General features: G+C 36.1%; 1 protein-coding gene across 3 annotated transcripts in view; it reads left to right on the forward strand.

Moving 5' to 3' along the window:
* LOC114240115 (very long chain fatty acid elongase 7) overlaps positions 1-24234 on the forward strand; it is a 110542-nt gene that overhangs the window by 67998 nt on the left and 18310 nt on the right. For all 3 annotated transcript variants that reach the window (XM_089736643.1, XM_028170553.2, XM_028170554.2), the window contains 2 exons: positions 13537-13727; positions 17954-18034. In XM_089736643.1, coding sequence (XP_089592769.1) covers positions 13537-13727; positions 17954-18034 — 272 coding nt within the window. The remainder of the gene's footprint in view (positions 1-13536; positions 13728-17953; positions 18035-24234) is intronic.

The raw sequence follows: 24234 nt of genomic DNA on the forward strand, positions 1-24234 counted from the left end.
TAAGCACATATCGTCGGGAATTCAAATGATGATTTTTTTTGTGGTCTCTGTTGGCAGACGAGCATACGGCTCGTCTGATGGTGAGTGGTTACCGTCGCTCATGGACATCAGCAATCCTAGGGCACGGCCAAGTCGCTGCCTACCACTGAGCATTGTTCGCAAGCCTTGTCTGAAGAAGGACTTGGGGGACCATCGTTTGGAAACACTGCATCTGCGGAGGGACTTCGATTCCCTCTGTATTTTGTATCGTATGTTCCATGGGGAGTGCTCTGTTTGAGATGATCCCCTCATCTCCTTTTTATCATCGCACCTCCCGCCATCGGAGCAGAGTTCATCCATATTACCTGGCTCTGTCCCTGGCATTGCTGAAGTCCATGGGCGACGGTAACCAGTCATCATCAGGTGGGCCGTATGCTCGTCTGCCTACAAGGGCAATAAAAAAAAACTCAAATTACGAAATACGCCCAAAAATCTTCGAGTTATAATGTATTCCGTATTTTGATGACCTTCACCAATATTTAGTCGTTTCATAAATATTCAAGGTCTAAATACTTTCTACACTTTTAATTATAAACTAATCCGATTTACGCAATCGATTATGAAAATTTACGTTCGTCGTGTATTCGAAATTCGACCATAAACATTGACAGCTAAAGAACTGAATCATTTAAATAGTGCCTTTAAAATTTTGGTATTTTTTATTGGGAATCTTATAATTCTAATTTACAAAATGAAGTGCTTACAAAAACTTTTTTTTTTAAAACAACGATTGCGTGAACTAAGAAAATATATTGACAAATTTTAATGCCATAGAAAAACGTTATGAAACTGTCTTGTTTTTACCCAATCATATATATTTAGATTCGAATGTATTTATAAAATTCAATTTTTTGTTTTTCGAAGACTATTTTGAAAGTTTTTTGAAATTTCAAAGAACATTAATCTTCAGGCACAAATGACCTTTATACGTTTGGATGAGACGCGTCAATTTCGCCGGAAGCGAATCATTTAGTGACTCGCACTGACATGTTAGTCGCTTGGCTCACTTTCTTTTTTACTCGTTAAAGGGAAAGATTTTTAAGCAACAACTCATTATAAACGAACATAATCACATTTAAATATATATTTTTTTGTTTATAGTAAAAATGAGAAATGTAGATAAATAAGAAAGTACCGTAATAGCTTAAGTTAATTATTTCATTCGATCTAAATTGCAACTCCAACTGTGTATCTAAACCTCCCTTACTAAATAATTTACTAAACTATTAAATATATATATATTTTTTTTTTGTTTTTATTTATTGCCTAGTTGTGTAGACGAGCTCACAGCCCACCTGGTGTTAAGTGGTTACTGGAACCCACAGACATCTACAACGTAAATGCGCCACACACCTTAAGATATAAGTTCTAAGGTCTCAGTATAGTTACAACGGCTGCCCCACCCTTCAAACCGAAACCCGTCACTGCTTCACGGCAGGAATAGGCGGGGCGGTGGTACCTACCCGTGCGGACTCACAAAAGGTCCTACCACCAGTAAAAAATATAATATAATATATTTAAATAAATTACTTATATAATTAAAACTTTACTTAAAATAATTATGATTAATTTCGTGTTTTTTGTTTTCACGTTTTTTTTCCACGAAAACCGTGAAGTATTAGAATGTGATAATAATAAAAAATTACAGTCGAGAAAAACCAAAGAAAAAAGATAATTATTATATAATAGAAGAAGAAAAAATTAAATTCAATTTTATATTATAAGCGCTTCACTAATGGCGCAACGACGACACAAAAATCCTTGTAATAATTTAGAACTGGTGGTTTAATGCGCTGTGCTGCACACACGGATTGTACCACCAAACTTATTTTCTACCAAAATCTTATGTTCAAAATTAATTAAAAGACTTTGTTGTCTAAAGGTTGACCGCGGCATTCCAATATAGTTTGTTTCAGAATTAAATTCAGATAAATGAAATATAAGAAAGTTGAATTTTAAATACCTATAAAGTTCCGATGTTAATAACGCTGACGACACAACACTAACAGAGCTGCTAATTACATGTGTATAAAATTTTTTTATTGTATCATCGTAATGGTGAAAATATTATTTTAATTATTAGTTTGCACCCAGAATAATCAAACACTCACAATCGAAAAGTAATAATCGAGTTCTTAATTCAAAAAAACGTATTGAGGAATTAATCGGTTACTGGCTTGCTGCAGAAAAAAACGACTGTGCGTTCGAAATTGGAACGAATTCAAAATATGTACTATGTGGTACACATACATACTTTGTTTTATTTTCTTTGACGAGCGGAACAAACAATCAGAAAGTAAAACTCACTTCCTTTGTTCGTTGTTTGTTATGTAAATAATTTATTTAAATAACTTTTAAACTAAGAAAAGTTCTGCAAAAAGTTTCTGTTGACATTCACAAGGTCACAAGTGAAGTGAACTGTTTTCAAATACAAAAAATTACAAAAAAAAGTATGTAAAGTATGTATATTCATTTTCATTCCAATATTCAGATCGTTCTAATATATTAACTAAGCATTTATATTTTTTGTTTTATTAAACCTTTTTAATCAGGTACTACTTGCAATAAAAACTTATAGATAGAATTAAATTTTATTCGAGAATAAATTAACATTTCACATCACTATTGTAATATGTCAAAACGGCTATCATGGCGTGCCGATAGTGTTGACTATTAGGTACGAACGATTAGAGCAGCTAGGAATTTGAGTTCACTTAAAGTTCACGCATTTGTACGCGTCCATTGCGCGTTCCAGAATACAGAATTGAGGCCGTCAGCGCAAAAGTGACCTAACCCACAATTCATATTCGTGCTTACGTATTGCAATTTATTTAAAACATAATAAATTTTGATGCAAAATCGGCCTATCCCTAGTTTCATCCATAGCCTTTGTAAACATTATTTTAGCGCGTATTTTTTTGCCTACGAAGTATTGTAAAGGTATTTTTTTTGTGTATGTATTTGTAACTTAATATAAATTTCATTGCACCTACCACTATTTACTTTGCACTACCTTTGGTTGACTGGTAGAGAATGCCTTAGGCATTAAGTCCGCCAATGTAAATTTTACATTAATAAATAAACAAATTCGAACCTCATTATCTTCATACTAACTATGTTAAGTTTAGGCCACTTTTGCGCTGACGGCCTCAATTAATAGGGCATTCATACATCTCCTGTTATATCTAAAGAGATTTAAGGCACTGTTCCACTTAGGCCGAGACGATCTTCAATCTAATTCAACTATCGTTAAATTAAGAATGACTATAATTCTAAATCCTGTTTACCTTACTATTTAACTGTGCCTATTTTCTGTTAATTAGAATTTCATTACGTTGTCCACGCCATTAAGGTGTGGCATCGCTGTTGACACTTCAGTGTCAAAAAATTATAATAGAAATGAAGTAACACTTTTTTTGTAACCACTGAACTATGTATTGACATAGGAACAAATACTAAAGCTGTACTATAAAACTTTAACTGTAATATATTTTTTATACTATTTGGTACAGTGAAATGATTTTGGCAATTAATATACATGGCGAATGTTAATACCATTTTACTTGTAGCTTGTGAGTACCCGGGTCCCTAGCTACTCATCAGAGTTCATAATTTTTTGACAAAAGAATCTTAAAACAAATTAAAAAGATATTATTATGCAGTGTAAGACAAAAAAGGGTGAAATTATATTTTTTTCAATTGTTGATACTAATCAAGGACATGAGACCGAAATTATTAGTAGCCGTACTCGTCCACTTCGCTAGGCATTTAAAACTGACATTATTATTTATTGTCCTTATTATTAGGGAGTCCAACACTCATATGAATATTAGCCTACCCATTAAGTACATGTATTTTCTACATGGATACCAAGTTTCAAGTCAATCGGATGCATGGTTCAGTAGTTATAACGGAACATCCGTAAAAACCACTGTAGATTTATATATTAGTATAGATTAGGTGCGTGGGTGCAAAATTTCAAGTTAATCAGACGTCGCGCAGTTGGCGAAAACGACGTTTAAAGATTCCCTCACACACAAACGAACATAGCGAGCTAACTAGCTATAAAATCTATAAAAGCAAGTTATAAAATCGTGTTAAAAAAACCCATTACAAATACGTATATTTTTTTACTAGCATCAAACCACGCACGGTCGTCCGACCCCAAATTAGGATTCCCTGTGTTATGGATACCAGAGATACATACTTATATAGGTTTTAAAATATACATATATAGATAATAATCACTCAGACAAAGAAAAAACAATAACATTCACTGGTGGTAGGACCTCTTGTGAGTGCGGACGGGTAGGTACTACCACCCCGCCTATTTCTGCCGTGAAGCAGTAATGCGCTTCGGTTTGAAAGGCGAAGCAGCCGTTGTAACGATACTGAGACCTTGGAACTTACATTTCAAGGTGGCTGGCGCATTTACGTTGTAGATGTCTATAGGCTCCAGTAACCACTTAACACCAGGTGGGCTGTGAGCTCGTCCACTCATCTAAGTAATAAAAAAGTGCTCATCACACGAGTATTTGCTCGACGTAGGGAATCGAACCCACGACCCTCGGCACCACAGTCAGGGGCGCTAAGCACTACACCATCGAGTCAGTTTTTGACCACTCTATGCATTCGTTCATTAAAGTAATAAACAAAGCTATTTAACAATCAATATCTCCATACGAGATTAATTTTTACAAGTGTTCTTAACACTTGCGATCCGCAGCCCGCGGGAAAACCCATGCTGTATGTACCATAAGATTTTGTAATTTTTAATATTCAATTTCTAAATATCACATTTGAGGCGTGCAACTTTCTGTGTGTCAAGGAAAACTTGCTACGAGTGTATGATTTGCAAATTTAAATAAACTGCTCGCCGTCACGTTTCGTTGAAAGCAGCTAGAGGTCAAACAATGTCAGCTGATCCCATTTGAGCTCATGATATTATGGGTTCATTTCTAAACCAGTCTAAGACATGGACGATTTTTTATTTATTTATTTCACAGGCAAAAAAATCCCGCTATGTTACGCTCGCATATAAGCTCTCTGTTTATCCAATAGCTCCGATAGTAGGCAATCTGTTGTATTTTTATTAATAGCAATAAAACAATGAACGAACAGTCGAGCCAGGGCGTATGTACGAACCGCCGCGGGGAATTCCGACGAGTTCAATGTGGCAGTGGGCTTACATTCCTCTTCCCCTAAAAGGGAAGATATATAAGACCTTAATAAGGCCTGCCGTCTTGTATGGACCAGGTTTTTGGACAACAAAAGTGGCGGATGAAAGGCGATTGCATGCAGCAGAGATGCGAATGTTGCGGTGGATGTGTGGAGTAACGAGAATGGATAGAATACGGAAGGAATATGTTAGAGGAAGTCTGAAAGTGGCACCTGTGACAGAGAAGCTAAAAAGTGCGCGCTTGGGATGGTATGGACATGTGATGAGACGAAATGAAAATGAGGTTGGTAAGAGAGTGTTAACTATGAATGGGGAAGGATATAGAGGAAGAGGTAGACCTAAGAAGAAATGGATGGATTGTGTGAAAGACGATATGGGTAAGAGGGGAGTGAGCGAAGAAATGGTATATGATAGAAGAGTATGGAAGGAGAAAACATGTTGCGCCAACCCCAGGTGACTGAGAGAAAGGCAGGATAATGATGATGATGAAAACAATGAACATCAAAGAAAACTATGAGCAACAAATAGCTTACTAAGTTTTTTCCGGATCTTTTCAGTTGGTCGCGATTCCGATCCTGTAGTAGATTCTGCGAAGCACAGCTCTTGCTAGAGCTAGTGTTAGTAGATTCTCGCAGGCTGGGCCCGTAAGGTCACTTACCTATTGTAGGTAAAAAGAGCATCAAAAGAGTGGTATCTTCTCCAAGGCGCACAAAGAGGATCAAACGACCTCCTTACTTCCACAAGCAAAGGACACTTGAAACTACCACTGAAAAAAGTCTCTATAGCTCTTGTCAATAATTCAATGTGATATTTTCTCACTTAATCGCGGACTTTGAATCCCATCAACGAAAATACACACTTATATTCAAAGCAATAACAATTTCGCAAAGACTACGTTCAAGTGTTTGCACTACAATAGGATGTTGGCTTTATGACTTCATCCAATTAAAAAAAAAACATCAGTCGTATGAAAAAATATGGAACTGTGATCTTTGGCACCTTCTTGAGCTCATTTTGATAATGCGAGAATCATCAAAATTATATTTATTAGCTGATTTTTAGTAAATTAGACAGATAGATTTAGAAATCATGAAAATTCTACTCAGGGAATTTGATTCTCTGTTTTATTTTCCGAATCAAAGAATGCTCTGAGGAACCTTTTAAATGAATTCATTATATTATTTTATTGCCGTATACGCAGACGAGCATACGGCCCATCTGATGGTGAGTGGTTACTGTGTCCCATGGACGTCAGCAAAGCCAGGGGAAAAGCCAAGCCACTCCCTAAGCAGAGCCAAGTCGCTGCATATCAAGTTTATCCATTATCACACCACCTGTCACTGTCGTAACCTAAAGGATAAGACGCCCGGTGTATTAGTATCGACGGATGCGACAGTACCGGCTTTCGAAACCCAAGTCAGGTACCAGTTTTTGTGATCACGTATTTGATTATACTACTTAATACTGCAATCAAGGACTATTATCACCTTATAAAAATCAAACCCGCAATACTATTTTTATTATTTTTTATTGCTTAGATGGGTGGACGAGCTCACAGCCCACCTGATTTTAAATGGTTACCGGAGAACATAGAGATCTAGAATGTAAATGCGCCACCCACCTTGAGATATGAGTTCTAAGGTCTCAAGTATAGTTACAACGGCTGCCCCACCCTTCAAACCGAAACGCATTACTGCTTCACGGCATTCAATAGTAAAATTAGTTTTATAAGAATATCGGGAATTATTTGACTGTAGGATCATCAACGTCCGATAGGTGGCGACAGTTAAGGATGACGCTATTAAGACTATTTTATTTGTCAACACGTCTGCCTTCTCCAAAACTAGCGGTTAAGTCAATTATTCACTGGTGGTAGGACCTCTTGTGTGTCCGCGCGGGTTGGTTCCATCGCCCTGCCTATTTCTGCCGTGAAGCAGTAATGCGTTTCGGTTTGAAGGGTGGGGCAGCCGTTGTAACTATACTGAGACCTTAGAACTTATGTCTCGAGGTGGGTGGTGAATTTACATTGTAGATGTCTATGGGCTCCAGTAACCACTTGACACCAGGTGGGCTGTGAGCTCATGCAACCATCTTAAGCAATAAAAAAATATATATATAAATTTCGCATCAATTGACAATAGATGCTTTACATAACGTACCTACAACATATAAGAACATTATTATCTAAATATTCAACACTGTGACATTAAAAATCCTCTCACGTCTCGATTACTTAACTCACGCAAATGATTTTGACAATCGGTTCAAAACATTTCGTGACTTTTTAAATCGATATTAAAAATTCTTCTTAATTTAAACGTATTTAGAGACTCGGAAGTGTCAGTGGCATTCTAGAAACACGTTCTGTGTACGTGCCAATTTTTTGTAAATACGTCTTTGTAATGAAGACACGTACTAACGGATGATTTGCGCGATAAAATAAATAAATGATATCGTGTTCTTAATTGGAATCTGTTAAATATGACTATTTTTAGTAATCTATACTTATACCTAGTCAGGTCATAAATTCTGTCACATGTTTGATCTAAAATAATTGAAACAAGTTTATTCATTATGTAACCATTCATATACCAAAATGAACTTAACAAAACATAGATTCTTATAACACTAAAGTTTATTCAAAATGACCTCCGTGATTTTGAATACAGGCCTTCAATCTGCGCGGCCAGTCGTCTATCGCAGCACGAACGAGGTCCATGTCAATATCGGCGGCTGCCTTAATCAAGGCTGTCTTGAGTGACTCCAAATTGGGATCAGGCTTTGAGCACGCCTTTTCCTCCAAGTGTTGCCATATCTTGTAATCTAACGGATTCAAATCTGGACTGGAGGAGGGCCAGTCTTCGTGCCGGATGAAGTCGATTTCACGCGCCGCCAGCCAGTCTTGTGTGCTCTTCGCTCTATGAGCTGGCGCCGAATCTTGTTGGAATACCCAGTGCCTGTTATTGAACATGGTATTAGAAACAGGTTCCACAAGGTTCGCCAGGACTGTATTTTGATACACAACTGCATTCGTTTTTACACCTTTCTCACAAAAATGTACCTCTGTTAAGCCCCAATAAGAAACTCCCAACCATACCATGAGCGAGGATGGAAAATGACCTCGTTGGACACGCGGAATACGGTTGCTCGCTTCTTCACTACTGTGTGCGTACACCTTATCATTTTGTTTGTTGTAGCTCTCTTCTATGGTAAAAATTTTTTCATCCGAAAAAAGAATTTCCCGATATTTTTTTCCCACGTATCGTTTCAACAAAGCGCGGCATCTCTTCAGTCTCAGGTCCATTAGATGAGCATTCAAACGATGTCCTGTTTTTCTTCGATATGCCCGAAGCCCTAAGTCTTCATTTAACACCCTTTTCACCGTGGTTCTGCTTAACCCCATCTGAAGGGCCAACAGTTTCTGCTTACGTTTGGGATTTGTTTGAATTCGCGCTGCTGCGAAAGCTGTGAAGCTTTTATCACTGCTGGAGTCCTAACAGGCCGAGGGCGACCACTTCTTGACCTGTTATCTACACTAGAGTTTTCATTGTATCGTTTGATGGTACGATAAACGAATCTTTTGGTTATATTCAAATTTTTCAGTATGTTAAAAATTTGAATTGGCGCGTAACCGCAACGATGCAACGCAATAACTGCAACACTGTCTTCTTTATGCGTCCACTCCATATTTAAAAATGAGTAAAATTCTAAAAGTATACATTTTTATTTTCATGAACAATTCGAAATTCGAATTCAATAAACTTCTTTGTGGCCAGCATTCTAAAAGAAAAGTTTTTACTGTGTGACAATACTTATGACCTGACCAGTTATATATATAAATAAATTGCTGTTCATTAGTCTCGCTAAAACTCGAGAACGGCTAGACCGATTTGGCTAATATTGGTCTTGAATTATTCGTGAAAGTCCAGAGATGGTTTAAAAGGTAGATAAATATGAAAATGCTCGGAATTATATCAAAACAAACAATTTTGTTTTTCCTTTGATGTGTCTTTTATTTAGCGATTGAGGCACTACGAAGTCTGCCGGGTCGGCTAGTATTACAATAAAAAACAATTCAAAAACACTTTATTGCACTTTTCGTGGTCGCGGGAATCCGCTAAATGTAGGCTGTATGGATTGTATTGCCATTACTCCTTGATGGGTGTGCGAATCTTCAAATTGGATGCCTTGGGGTAAGTACCACCACCCTGCCTATTTCTGCCGTGAAGCAGTAATGCGTTTCGGTTTGAAGGGTGGGGCAGCCGTTGTATACTCGAGACCTTGGAACTCATATCTCAAGGTTGGTGGCGCATTTTACGTTTTAGATGTCTATGGGCTCCAGTAACCACTTAACATCAGGTGGGCTGTGAGCTTGTCCAGTCATCCAAGCAATAAAAAAAATATATCACACAAAATCAAAATCCCTAAATATGAATTTCATCCTAAAATTTCTGCTGTTAAGAATTATTGTCCTGCTTAAGTCCTCAATGATTTGAGTAGAAAGTGAGTAAGTATATAAAACGGCGAACTATCATCAGTGCTTCGGACTTTCACTGCATCTCGCGTCACAGCTCTGACCGTTCTATGGGAAATATAATATCACCATGCCGAGTAACGGTTTCGATTGGTCATTTGATTGCGTAATTAAAAACTGGTGGTAAGACCTCTTGTGAGTCCGCACGGGTAGGTACCACCACCGTGTCTATTTCTGCCGTGAAGCAGTAAAGCTTTTCAAGCTAATCAAACGTCTTTAAGTCGACGAAAATGACGTTCAGATATTACGATACACATACATACATAGAGTACTAAAATAAGAAGAAGCTCATGACTCGTTTACGTAAAGTGATTATTTGGCCCATAGACATCACGGCGTGCCACTTTGAGACCCATATTGAGACAAGATCGAGTCTCAGCTGTCTTATTTACAGTTAACCGCCCTTCAAACGTATATGAATCGTAAATGTAATTTTTTATTGCTTAGATGGGTGGACGAGCTCACAGCACATCTGGTGTTAAGTGGCTACCGGAGCCCATAGACATCTACGACGTAAATGCCACCACCCACCTTTAGATATAAGTTCTAAGGTCTCAGTATTACAGTTACAACGGCTGCCCCATCCTTCAAACCGAAACGCGTTACTGCTTCACGGCAGAAATAGGCAGGGTGGTGGTACCTACCCGCGCGGACTCACAAGAGGTCCTACCACCAGTAAAATGGCCACCAATGAAAGGCAATGTGTCTTCATGAATTCTTTTGAAGCAATTCAAAGCAGTCCTTTAGAAAAGATGGCGAGCCCGACATAGATATATGTATATGTATTATGAAATTTGAACAAAAACGAAAAATCCTAAGTTTGTGGCTCGCTTAATACCATTCTCTCAAAAAAACAAAATAAAGTCTTATGAAAAATGTAATTTACACTCGCCATTACGTAATGCGTTCCTTTCATTCATTCGGACACTATTACAAACGTTTTTGTTGTCAAAATAAAGCGAGAGTTTCATAGCGTGTGCGTTGGTTCTGTATACATTTAAAAATAATTGGCCTTAATTAATTTGATTGACTTAAATTCTTAAGAGAATCTGATCATTCACTTTTTCTGAAATGAATACCACCCCGAGTGTAAAGCTTATTTTACGCATTGGTTCACAACTGACCCAGTTCTAAAGCTATATGCATTACACAAATTTGAGATAACCGTACGCTCGACAATGAGTTCGACCTGCAACCTAACCCATGTATCAGCCCGCTGAGTTTCTTGCCTGATCTCCTCAGCGGGTCGCGATTCCGATCCGGTAGTAGATTCATTCCCAAAGCAGCTGCTCGTGAGTTGTTAGGTCTCCTTCGGTGCTCGGGCAGCTGTTAGCAAATCTCACCCCTCCTGGCTGGGCCTTTGCTCACCCACCTATGTTGGTGAAACTAGAAAAGCCTTCAAGCCACCAGTAATCCTAAAAAAAAAACATATTGAAATTTATAGTCCGTCAAAATATGTATGTAATAGATGAAGAATAAAAAGGAACTCTAAAATTACGTTCTACAAAAATAAAGCGCGTTGATGTCTTTTATTCACGATTTTTTTATTTTAAACTATACAATATGATTACTTCATGTAATTCATACAATACAAGAGACTTAATTGAGGAACATGATGTACAAAAAAATGATTTAAAATTCTTGAGCAGATATTAAGAAGTTACACTGTCATTTATTGTTGCAAACAATATCAAAGCACTAATATATAGAGCAGCTTTTGCGGTTTTATTTAAGGAAGATGGACAATGTCCGTGAAACCATTTTTTCTCAACTTCCATTCCATTCCATTCGAATGAGCTGAAAATAAATGAAAGGGGAATGCCCACTCTCCATAGTGTGCTAGGCCCAAGGTGGACATCAAATATTACTATAAAAATGGACTGATTCAAATTCTTAAATGTATTAGAGATCTAAAAAATATATTGAAATTGACGCCACTATTATAAAAAATATAATAAAAATAAAAACTCGTTTTGAGCTTAATTTTCTATACAAATACTTCAAGAACTTTTCTTTTTTTAATGTTTAAGATGTTCCTAATGTATTTTTATCCAATTGTAGTTATTAAGGTATAAAAAACACACATACTTCTTTAAATATCTATATTTTCTTCATCTTCATACACAATTAGTAAATCATCTAAAAATAGCACAGGAGAGCATATACACGGTTTTAAATCTCGGTCAGGTTAAAACCACAATTCACATAATGTTTTTCAGTCGTAGTATGAAACGTTATTGATAAAAGTAAAATAAATCGAAAAAAAATCAAAACACATCCATTTTGAACGCAAGCACAAGCAGCAAGCGAAGTGTCAGTCAGTCAGATTAAATTCAGTGTTGTCAGTATAAAGAAAAATAATTACATTAAATTCATATATCGATCATTTTTTTAAATAACCGATAATTGATTTATTTCTTAATCTTTTTTTTACGAGTACACATTATTTTTTATTTTTTATGTTTTTGTTTTTGTTGTACATATTTAAATAACAATACAAGTTAAGTTTTTTTTTTACTGCTTAGATGGGTGGACGATCTCACAGCCACCCTGGTGTTAAGTGGTTACTGGAGCCCACAAACATCTATAACGTAAATGCGCCACCCACCTTGAGATATAAGTTCTAAGGTCTCAAGTATAGTAACAAATTAAAGTCCAATGGGTATGTCTTTGATGTTATTTTATGTGCTTAAAATAGATTAAAATCGATTGATTAATGATAATACTTAAAATTATTTGTTTATATGTTTTTTTATGTACTTAAAATGTTTACTTAATACGTAAAAGGTTTTGATGCTGGCAATATTTTTCCCGTAAAAATAAAAATCTTGTTTTTTTCAACAGAGTTACTTTTTTTAAACTACTTATTGTAAACTGTAGTGGCGCTTATTTGGAAGAAAGTAAATGCATATTTATTTATGACAAAATTAATGCACTAAGTATTTTTTCTCTAATCTATTGTCCGCTTTGGGCCTGAAATGGGCATTCCCCTTTACTTGAACCAAAAACATCGTAATACATATTCTAAAATAGATGGACTTTGATAAATTAAAGCAATGAAATAACAAAAAATGAAACCAGCACATTGACCACAAATGACGTCACAGATAATGTAGTAATTTCGATAAGCAAATGCTGTCTAATTCCGTGTCTCAGCTTTCAGTTTAGAAAAATCATATCTCTCATTCCAAATTCAAATAGGGATCTAGTAGAAACCTAATCTTGTATTGATAAGAACGGAACGTATGAAAGAGTGTGGAAAGGAGCTTTAAGGTGTGAGTGAGAGAAAGCGGAAAGAAAGGGAAAAGAGAATGACAGAGAATAGAAAAATGACGAAGACGGTTAAAACGTAATAAAAGTGTAAATAATTTTTTAATTATTACTAGCTGACACGGCAGACTTCGTAGTGCCTCAATCGATAAATAAAAGACCTAAACTTTTGTATAAAATAAACTTAAAACAAACAAAAGGAATCCGTCCAGCGGGGGGGACATCAAAGGGAAAACAAAATTGTTATTTTTGTTTTATTTTCCGAGCATTTTTATATTTATCTACCTTTTGAACCTTCTCTGGACTTCTACGAATAATTCAAGACCAAAATTAGCCAAATCGGTGAAGCTGTATTCATGTTATGTCGTGACAACGGAAAACGGGTTTCATTTTTATATATATAGATTTATAGAAGATTATAACAGAAGATTTTGGGACAGTGGAAGTTTTATTTTATGCGCCGCGATCCTAATGTCAATCCCGCTCTAATATATGAATGTTCTTTTGTTTCCAGATCCACGGGTGCAAGGATGGTTCCTCTTCGACACGCCGCTCCCGACCCTGGCCATGGTGGTTATCTATCTCGCGTTCGTGATGGTGATCGGCCCCCTCTGGATGTCAAACAGGAAGCCCTTTCAAATACAGAACACTTTGGTTGCGTACAACGCGAGCCAAGTTCTACTCTCCCTCTACATGTTTTATGAGGTGAATATTTTTTTTATATGGAATTTTACGACCTGGTAACTAAGACCTTTAGGCCATGTCTTATTAATACGCTTTTATTAGCTTCAAACGTATGTATGTAACGGAATCTTTGAACATGATTTTGACCCCCTTCAAAACGTCGGATTAACTCGAAATTTTGGTATACTTACTAAGGACCGATGGCAATACAATATTAAAAAATTTTAAAAAAATTTTTAATTTCAACTAAACAATTTAAAATATATCATAGTTTAAAAAAACTAAGAACATACGCTTTGATAGAAAATTAAACTAAAAAAGAGAAAATAAATTGTAATAAATTTGAATTAAAAATAATGAAAGAAAAAAATATTTTATTGTAAAAAAAAGCGTGGGGTGCATGGTATCAGTAGTTATAAATATTTTATGAACAGATATGAGTAGAAGGGTTATTTTGATAATATCCTGAAAAGTATTATTCATTAATAAATTAATAGTCCTTGTAGTATTTGATCGGCTGGCGAACGCTAGCTGGATGAAGAGAACCGAAGACAGGGATCAGTGGTTTATAATTCGGAGAGGCCCGTGTCCAGTGGACGTTGTAGGTTGACGATGACCATGATAATTATTTCATTCGATTCTTGCATGTTTATTTATTTATTTTTATTGTTTAGATGGGTGGACGAGCTCACAGCCCACCTGGTGTTAAGTGGTAACTGGAGCCCATAGACATCTACAACGTAAATGCGCCACCCACCTTGAGATATAAGTTCTGAGGTCTCAGTATAGTTACAACGGCTGCCCCACCTTTCAAACCGAAACGCATTACTGCTTTACAGCAGAAATGGGCGGGGTGGTGGTACCTACCCGTGCGGACTCACAAGAGGTCCTACCACCAGTAAGAAATAAGAATTTTATTGTTGTCTTGAAATTATTTCTGACGTTTCAAATACAACACAGTTTGCGTGCTCATGGACGAATCTTACTTTAATTAGCAGTAAGTACTTAATGGGCTAATTTTAGGGATGTAGCATCTACATAATTTTAAAAGTGGAACGCGCGACTCTTGTACTGCAAGTATAGGCAAAGTGCTGATTTAATTCTGTTAATTTATATAACACGACATTACTGTACCTAGAAAGTCAATTTAGAATGTTTCTCTTCTACGGATGTCTCAGTTAAGCCAGCGGTTGTCAACCCTCGAGATATTTCTACCACGGGCGTTTGTCAAAGATTTTTCGTAATATCAGTCTCGTTGTGCTTGTAACGATTACATAAGGGGATTTTTTTTGGGAAGGTAATCCCGGTGGGTTCCCATGTCCTTCCGCGTCACACTTTTAGAGGGTATTTAGATCCTCACGGTAACTGGTTACCGCCCCGGGACGCTAGGGCCGCTCAGGGATGTAGTTACCGCCGCACGATATTCGTCGTTGGCTGTTTTGCGACATGGGTAGGTTTCGTCCACACCAACCCTGTTCTTTTCTCATTCGGGCTTAGGACCGACAACGGCGGAGTCAGAATTTCGTGTGTTTTTTTTCTGTTACCGTGTATATAAGAACCGAGTTTGAGAGCCGGCGACTGTTGACCACATATAGTACTTGTTCAGTAAAATGCTAGTGAAAATAACAAACGAACGACAAACACACACACACACAATACGACACGTTTTGCAACGCCGCTTAAGATGTCAAGGCGCTAATCATTTCGCGTGTTACGCACCGGTGACGCGCAAAAACCCGAAAAGTTGCCGCATAGGACTTTGGTTGCTGAGATCTAGGTATTAAAGGTCTTTACTGTATATACAGAACACCTCTTTGGTCAACTACATAGAATCAATTAGGCGCTTGTCTGGATTGTATGTTGATTTTTTTTATTGCTTAGATGGGTGGACGAGCTCACAGCCCACCTGGTTGGAGCCCATAGACATCTACAACGTAAGTGCGCCACCCACCTTGAGATAGAAGTTCTAAGGTCTGAAGTATAGTTACAGCGGCTGCCCCAGCCTTCAAACCGAAACGCATTACTGCTTCACGGCAGAAATAGGCTGGGTGGTGGTACCTACCCGCGCGGACTCACAAGAGGTCTTACCACCAGTACTGAATATGAAAATGTAAAAGGTACCGGCGTCTGTGTGAAATGATAGACCATAGTTTGGAAATAAATCTCTGACTGTCGTCTCTCGCTTTCAACCTTACCTTTCCTAAGTTTGTGAACTCGATGACATGTTCTTCGAATGAGGTTTTAAAAAGTTGTTGTAAAAGGTTTTAAATTTTAAAAAGTAATGTTGATATCCGTTAACAATGCTGACCACTCACCGTCAGATGACATGAATGCTTGTTTGAAGATAACCCACCATTTTAGATACACTTGTTTAGTTTTTTTTTTTTTAACGTATGAAAACTCAAGGATGTGGTTTTAAAAAAAATCTAATCCTAACCGCTAAGCTCGCTCATTCTGCCTGCCGTACCTTATTGATGTGAATCTTCTTTGAGAATAAAGACAAAAATACTTCCTAAGACGATGTCGTGAGATAGTCATAGACATTTGGCACCCGTCTATCAAAAGAACAAGGCCGTAGCTCTTCGCAAACATTGCTGCCATTATCAAAGTATTAGTAACATTATTTAAGGATTTGTTTTCCTAAACTCGACTTAGAGATGTTTAAGTTTAATGTTTACTGGTGGTAGGACCTCTTGTGAGTCCGCACGGGTAGGTACTACACTGCCTATTTCTGCCGTAAAGCAGTAATGCGTTTCGGTTTGAAAGGTGAGGCAGCCGTTGTAACTTTACTGAGACCTTAGAACTTATATCTCAAGGTGGGTGGCGCATTTACGTTGTAGATGTCTATGGGCTCCAGTAACCAGTTAACACCAGGTGAGCTATGAGCTCTTGCATCCATCTGAGCAAAAAAAAAATTATAGAGTTTGTTCAATTGAAAATCAACCTTAACGTCTTCGATTTTGGGAATTTTTTCGTTCGCATGTATCGCCGAATAGTACAGTACCCGGCGATAAATATTGCACATCGACCGTGGGAAAGAGACGGCTAATTTCTTTCTTCGTAGAGCGTTATATCTGTCGCATATTACTTAAATTGACATTTAGTCTCCATAGATACCGGATCGTTAGTGTTTCGTCGCACACAGGTAACGCCCAACAACAAAAACAAAATTAGACGACTGTCTCTTTCTAAATATCGATGTGCAATATTTATTGTCTGGTACTGTACATTCCTACCTCCTCCGCATAGAACAAATGCTCAACTTTCAGTAATTACAGCAATAACTGGGTTTCAGTAATACGGCCAAGGCTGGATTGCGTGTGGCATTACACCGATTTTGTTAACGATTACAACGTTACGCATTAATGATCGATATAATTGTTATCAATCGAAAACGATGTGAACTACTTATCGAAACACATAAATGATTTATTTAGTGCTGATACTGTAATCCTATGCTAATTGCTAGCAGCTCTGAGACGTAGACTGGTCTTCGAGTGGGTGGCGGCAGTCACGTAATGATCTCCATGGGCCCATGAGCTCCATTAACTACTTAATATCAGGGCTACGAGCTCGCTCATAGGTCCATAGACAGCAGTGCCGGTATAGACCACAGAGATTCGAATCGCTTAGTATATAACCTGAAAAGGAAATGTTAACAATAATTAATCGTTGATAATAATAATTATTAACAATAATAATAACCGTACCAGGATCTACGCATAATAATTTAAAAAAAAACGACTACACCAAAATAAAATGAGAATATCATCAATGTATTAGAAGTCATTTATTGCATTATTAAAAAGTTCACTGTAAAAACTACTGATCTTAATTTGATAAAATTGAGAAATTAATTAAATAGAACATGAGAAGCATCGGCTTTCAAATAAATAAATGATCATCAAAATCGGACTACCGTGAACAAATCTCTGGTTACACAAACACCCACATAAACAAAAAAAACAGTCGAATTGAGAGCTCTTCCTTTTTTTGACATCGTTTATAAACACAATTTATTCACAGGTAATGGGTATTTTGAAATGAAATCTTTTCGAGCAGGTCCTAAAGAAAGGACGAAGTATAAATTTCACCTAAACAAAAGACGTAACATTACAAAAATATGTTATTAAGCTATTGCATAGCTTTTATCGCGGGCTTTGAGCGCGGCGACCGAAACAAGAAATTCCGTAACGAAAATAAAACCTAACAACCGTTATTCATGTCTGAACTGTCTTTATTTTCAGCACTTGATGTCAGGATGGTGGGGAGACTATAGCCTCTCTTGTCAACCTGTGGACTACACCGAGAGCGAACAGGCGAGAAGGGTAAGATTTCATATCATATTAATAACATATTTACTAGAAAACACATTTACATACATACCTACTCATACTATAGTAAAAACAGTTTAATAAATCAGGGTATTAGTGACAACCTGAAAATTAGAAACTAGAAATTAAAATAATAATAATAATAAATTCCGTTTCGGCGCTCAGGAGAATATTAGACCAAATAAATTGTTTTAATAATAATAATAAAATCTGTTCTTCTTAAAATTGGTTTAATTACTAGATGTGAATTGAAAAATTCTGTTTTATAAGTCTAATTCTATTCTAAAGTCTAATTCTAATTGTTTTATGAAGCTAATTGAATAATTCTATTTACAAGTCAAGCTTATAAAATCGTGCTAATAAAATCTGCTATGGATGATAAAGAGAATTGAGCCTTTAGATATTCACTTAGGCTTTCCTGTAAACTATGAATAAGGTTCTTCATTACTTATATTTTCAGATTTAAGCTTAAAGAATTTACGGCTGTGTAATTTACTGCAATGTTTTAAACACAAAACCGATTTTGTACTGTAATCCAAATTTATAGTTTAGTTCGTATTTACGCTACATTACGCCTTTTTCATTGATAGCTTCAACGTAATTAGACGCACAAACAGCAGGGTACCTCTGACAAGAATTCCGACTTTTACATGACTTACAAAGAACGTGCATAAAAGAATTATTTTAAACAATTTTTTTCTGATAAGCAGACGTGTCGACTTTATGTTAAGTGTTTGTAGATAGAACACATATTAATAATTTATTTTTTCTATAAAAACAAAACTTCACATAAACCAATTATTGACTTATTCAGTTATAACTAGTTAGCGTACAATAAACTCATTCGTGTCTTATACTTGTATGTCTCAACTATAAACTTTGCACTGATTAAGCGTTCTGGAGACAGAAAATACATGTAATATCCGCTTTGAATTGTGACGAACTACATTCTCGAGTCTATTAACTTGTAAAAGCACGGGAAAGTGAGAATTAGCGGTCGCTTGAACCACCGTCATCAAACGTGCAAAGAGTATGCATGAAAATAGAAAAGCCAAGTTTTTCTGAGAGTTTTGTACGTGTACCTTTATGTAAGGCTATCAAACGTTGAGACACCCTCTTTCATATCATTAACAATGTTACTAACAGCTGACAATGAGCACTCGCTAATTGGTCACTGGTCATTACGTCTGCGAAGTAATTGCCGAAAGTCAACTTAATAAAAAAAATTGATGAAGTCGTCGTGGACTAATGGATAAGACGTCCGGTGCATTCGTGTTGAGCGATGCACCGGTGTTCGAATCTCAGGCGGGTACCAATTTTTCTAAAGAAATACGTACTCAACAAATGTTCACGATTGATTTCCACGATTTCCATCGTGTAATAAAAATGAAACCCGCAAAATTATAATTTGCGTAATTACTGGTGGTAGGACCTCTTGTGAGTCCGCGCGTGTAGGTACTACCACCCTGCCTATTTCTGCCGTGAAGCACTAATGCGTTTCGGTTTGAAGGGTGGGGCAGCCGTTGTAACTATACTTGAGACCTTAAAACTTATATCTCAAGGTGGGTGGCGCATTTACGTAGTAGATGTCTATGGGCTCCAGGTAGGCTGTGAGCTCGTCAATCCATCTAAGCAATAAAAAAAGGGCAGTGAAACAATATCGAGTGACGTAGTTACCGCTTCAAAAAAGTGCTAATTCTTCTAAATTAATTACGTATCTGACACATATTCACAAACTACTTCCACAATAGAAGAATTAGGTACTCGTTGTTGCCAAAATGAATTCTGGAGAAATTAATTTGCGCGATTACTGTGTTAAAACAATTTGTTTTCGCCGCGAATAAATCGATTTGATGTTTCATAAAACACAATCGTTAAGTCGAGCTAGACTCCAACTAATGTTCTAAGTCGTGAGGCGACTTTCGAATAATCCATACGTATAGTTAGCCAGTTAACATGTTGACTGGCTTACTGTACCTGTCTCAGAACAGCGAACAATTTATTATTGTCACAAAAAAATCCCAGGCATCAAAGTCTGCGACAATAGTTTGCCCAGCTCATAAAGATTGTATGTATGTATGTATGTTTGTATGTACGTATTTCTGATTGTGTATGTATACGTACATACTATTTTTTTGTGTATGTATTTGTAACTTCATATAAATTTCATTGCACCTACCACTATTCACTCTGCACTACCTTTGGTTGACTGGTAGAGAATGCCTCAGGCATTAAATCCGCTAATGTAAATTTTGCATGAAGTGTAATAAAAATAAATAAAGATCGAAATGTCATGTCAATGGAGTAATATCATAATAATCTTACCATCGTATAAAATTCAATGCAAAAATATTTTAATTCAAATTCCATTGGGTATCCCGCAAAGCTCGCTCGTGCGTTTCGACTTAAAGCTCGAGTAAATCGTTATACAATTGAAACTGCGACGTCATAAAAGCATTCGCGTTGAGATTCCATGGGCTACTCTAGAAATCACTTAAAAAGCCTACTGAAAATAGGCACGTCTGTCAAAATCATCTTTGCAATAAATTACTCGTAAAAGTTAATTGCTTTTTCGCTCATTATCACGTTCTAGTGTAAATAAAGCACTTACATACGTGTAAGTTGGCAGCGAATTTCATTAAGAGATCACAAAGGTTTTTCTTTTTCTTAATATGTAATTAGTTTGCAAATTAAAAAAGCGTATCGAAAAAACCAGTTGTTTGAATACTTTCAAAAGTTTAAAATTAACAAAATAATAAAATAATTACGCATATACGTAACGTGATATTAGAAATAAAATAAAAATAAAAATAATTACGCATCAAGTTGCAAATATCATAATGATGCATGCGCTCCATTTTTGAGGCCCTTGTGACTACAAAATTTAACTGTACCTATGTATGCAAAAGAAGCTGTTCAATTGAACGGCATTGATTGATTTTGTTCTAAATTATGTTTTAATCACTTATAAAATGATATCTAATTGTATTCTTGTCTCCCGTGGATTGAGATTTTTTTTATTACCACTTGATTTTATTCTCACTGTATTTTATGTTAATAATTTCCAATATCAAATATCAAAACCTATACGAATTGGGACTACCGTACGTACAATCTTAGATAAAAATCAACTGTATCTGGTACGTATTCATATGTACACCAAACTCCCTGAAGTCTAAATGGCACTAATTATTTTATTTCTTATTATTAAATTCTTTATTTCAGATAATGATCCATATAAATGTTAGTAACAGTTATTTCTCAAAAATAAGTTAGTAAGGACACACTAATAAAAGAAAACAACAACACACATACTACATACGATTGCAATAGCGGCATTACGAGAAAATTTTGTGGACCTCTCTGCAATGATTCAGAAAAGGTCCATCTAACCTAGAGAATATCATGGCCAGGATGCTAATAATATTGTCCCAGCTGGCATTCCATGATAACAGGCTATTTACGCCCCTGAGAATTGATAGACTTGGTGGAAAATAGGCTTCAAAAAATGGATTTATTGCGACCATATCTTTCAGCTTACGCAGACGCAGTCAAAAGTCAGAGAATCCATGTGAAATCTGCTCTTTCTCTGTGAAATTTTAACACGAAATTACTACATCCATTCAACCAGAGTCATAGTGACTTGAAATCGTATACAGAAAAGTGAATAATAAAATTGAACGTTAAAGACATTCTCGGTAGCTCTTAGATACGACCTAGATTGCTTTAAGAATTGGTCGTTACGTTTGTTATGCAACACAAACCGGAACATAGCTTAGTTTATTTCAATAAACAACAATCATCGGGTATTCGAAAAATATCGATTTAGATTTTAGAACGACTTTTTGGCGGGAACGCGAGGAGTGAAGTTGTGTGATTTGTTTGATTTTGTCTATTTAGTGGTTCTTCAGGTTTAAATGTGTAATAACGGTGGTTTATTAACTGTTTAATATCTGTGAAAGTGCACAAATGTGGGAAAATGAAACAAAGCTGAGTGACGTAGCTTCTCGGGATCCTCCAAAAAGTCCACTGAAAAAATTGTAAATGACCAACATTTTACTGAAATTGTATGTCATCTCATATCATCTCATCTCATTTAATTTCATCCCAGTTGATTAATGTCTCAAATTAATCATTTTCATTTCATTTCATTTCACTCCATGTTTTAATTTTTCATAAAATTAAGAATATAAATTAAAATAAGACATGACTTAAAGGTCTTAGTTACCAGGTCATAAAATACCTTAAAAAGATTTCAGAACTTTAATGAGTGCACTTTGTTGTATATTTGCTTGTGATTTCGTTGAAGTTCATGTGCGATGATTACCACTTTTTGTTGGTCGGGCTGTAAATCGATCAGTCTTTGCCAGCATTAAAAAAAGAAAAGCAGCTAGCTGCCTAACAATCAGATGAGAATTTTTTCCAACCAGTGTAGAAGCCGACTTATTCTTAAAATGGTTATCTGGTATTAATTAATTACTCAAATTTATTTTAAATTAATGAGTTTATTTATGTTTTTGAATATACTTATTTTAATTTTATGCTCCTTATTTTTTTCACGGTCCGTAAAATTGATTAATTAAAAAAAAAGAGTTTTTACAAATAACCCACATTTTACTTCTTAACCGGAATTTATTAGATCTTCAATAATTTTTGAATGTCACTCGTTTCACTTCATTTTGGAGATTGCTGCAATTCTTAGACGCTTCATCGTGAATGACATCAGAAATACCACCAGAGATATCAGCCCAGATTCTCAGCGACATGAAATACGAAACGCGATCACTTTTTTATTGCATTTTCTCTCCGAAAACTCATATTGAATCAATGAAATCTTAAACAGCTAACTGGATTGACTTTCACTTGAATTAGCAGTGCCCTACCAAGACTCTGAGGCTTCCAATACTGGTTACGCGTAGTGCACTTGACCGCAGACTTGGAACTGTTTCCATTGTAATCAAACGACACGTTAGTTTTCTTTCAGTTTTTCTAGTATTCATTTTTAGCTGAACTCTTCGATGAAGAGTGGATGTTCAATCTAATAGACATCAACGTGGATGTCGCTATCCACCATGAGACATCACAATAATGTGTTACTGTATTATATAACCGCAGACCTAGCCTTCGAACCGGAGGCATGAAGGTTTCATGGCAGAAATAACTAGTATGATGATACCTACCGCTCTGAGCTCTTAATTAAGCTCACTACTACCAATAATAATGCAAATTTATACAATCTAATAAATTCTAAACTAAAAAATTTGTAATGTACATCATTATATATAATTATTATATATAGATATATATATATCATTATACCATTTTCTAAGTCTGTATACACGTACCTAACCTTCATTCACGCAAAGAACCAAAGGGAAACGGGGGTGACTGAAAATCAGCGCTGTTCGATTTATCAACCTTGAACAGCATTAGCTGAGCCACCTACCTCCTTTTGTCTTTTTCTCTTTTTTTTTCTTTTCTTTTCTTTGTATTTTATTTTATTTAATGTGAAAGGCAATAAATGATTTTTATTATTATTATTATTAAAATAGGACGACAATCAAGACGCACAAATGGAAACGCGAACGCGCAATGAACTTGTCTCTCACACGTTTTGCGTAAGAGTGAAAGTACACATGTATGTACTCTTCCCTAGCCTTGCTGATCGGACGATTGCTTACGTCACGGCTGCGGTCGAAAGCAAGCCTCTTTGAAGATAATGACATTGCTTGCCTATTTTTCTTTTTCTTCATAAAATTCGGTAACCACTGATGTAATGCCTGTAAGGTTGCGCAACACTGAATGGTCATTTTAGTTCAGTTAGAAATGATCAAACTGTGAAATGGTTCACAGCCTTGCTTGTGTGAATAAAATTTAAAACTAACGTTTTTGTTAAACATTCACGTGAAGATTTTGTTGTTAAAACTTCAATTCTATTCGTTGATGAGACAAAGTTGGTTTTACTTTCACACTTTCGAACCGAACATTTGAAATAATTATTTAATTAAATTTTATCGTATATTGAAGACGTCGTCTTGGTCTAAATGATAAGGCGTATAGTGTATCATATCAAGCGATGCGACTCTCCCGATACTCGAATTCCGAAAGCGGATACTAATTTTAATGACTTCAATTATGAAGCAAAAACATCGTAGAAAATAAAATAAACGACCACAAACAAAATAAATAAGAAA

This window comes from Bombyx mandarina, chromosome 22, assembly GCF_030267445.1.
Source record: "Bombyx mandarina strain Sakado chromosome 22, ASM3026744v2".
Lineage (NCBI taxonomy): Eukaryota > Metazoa > Arthropoda > Insecta > Lepidoptera > Bombycidae > Bombyx > Bombyx mandarina.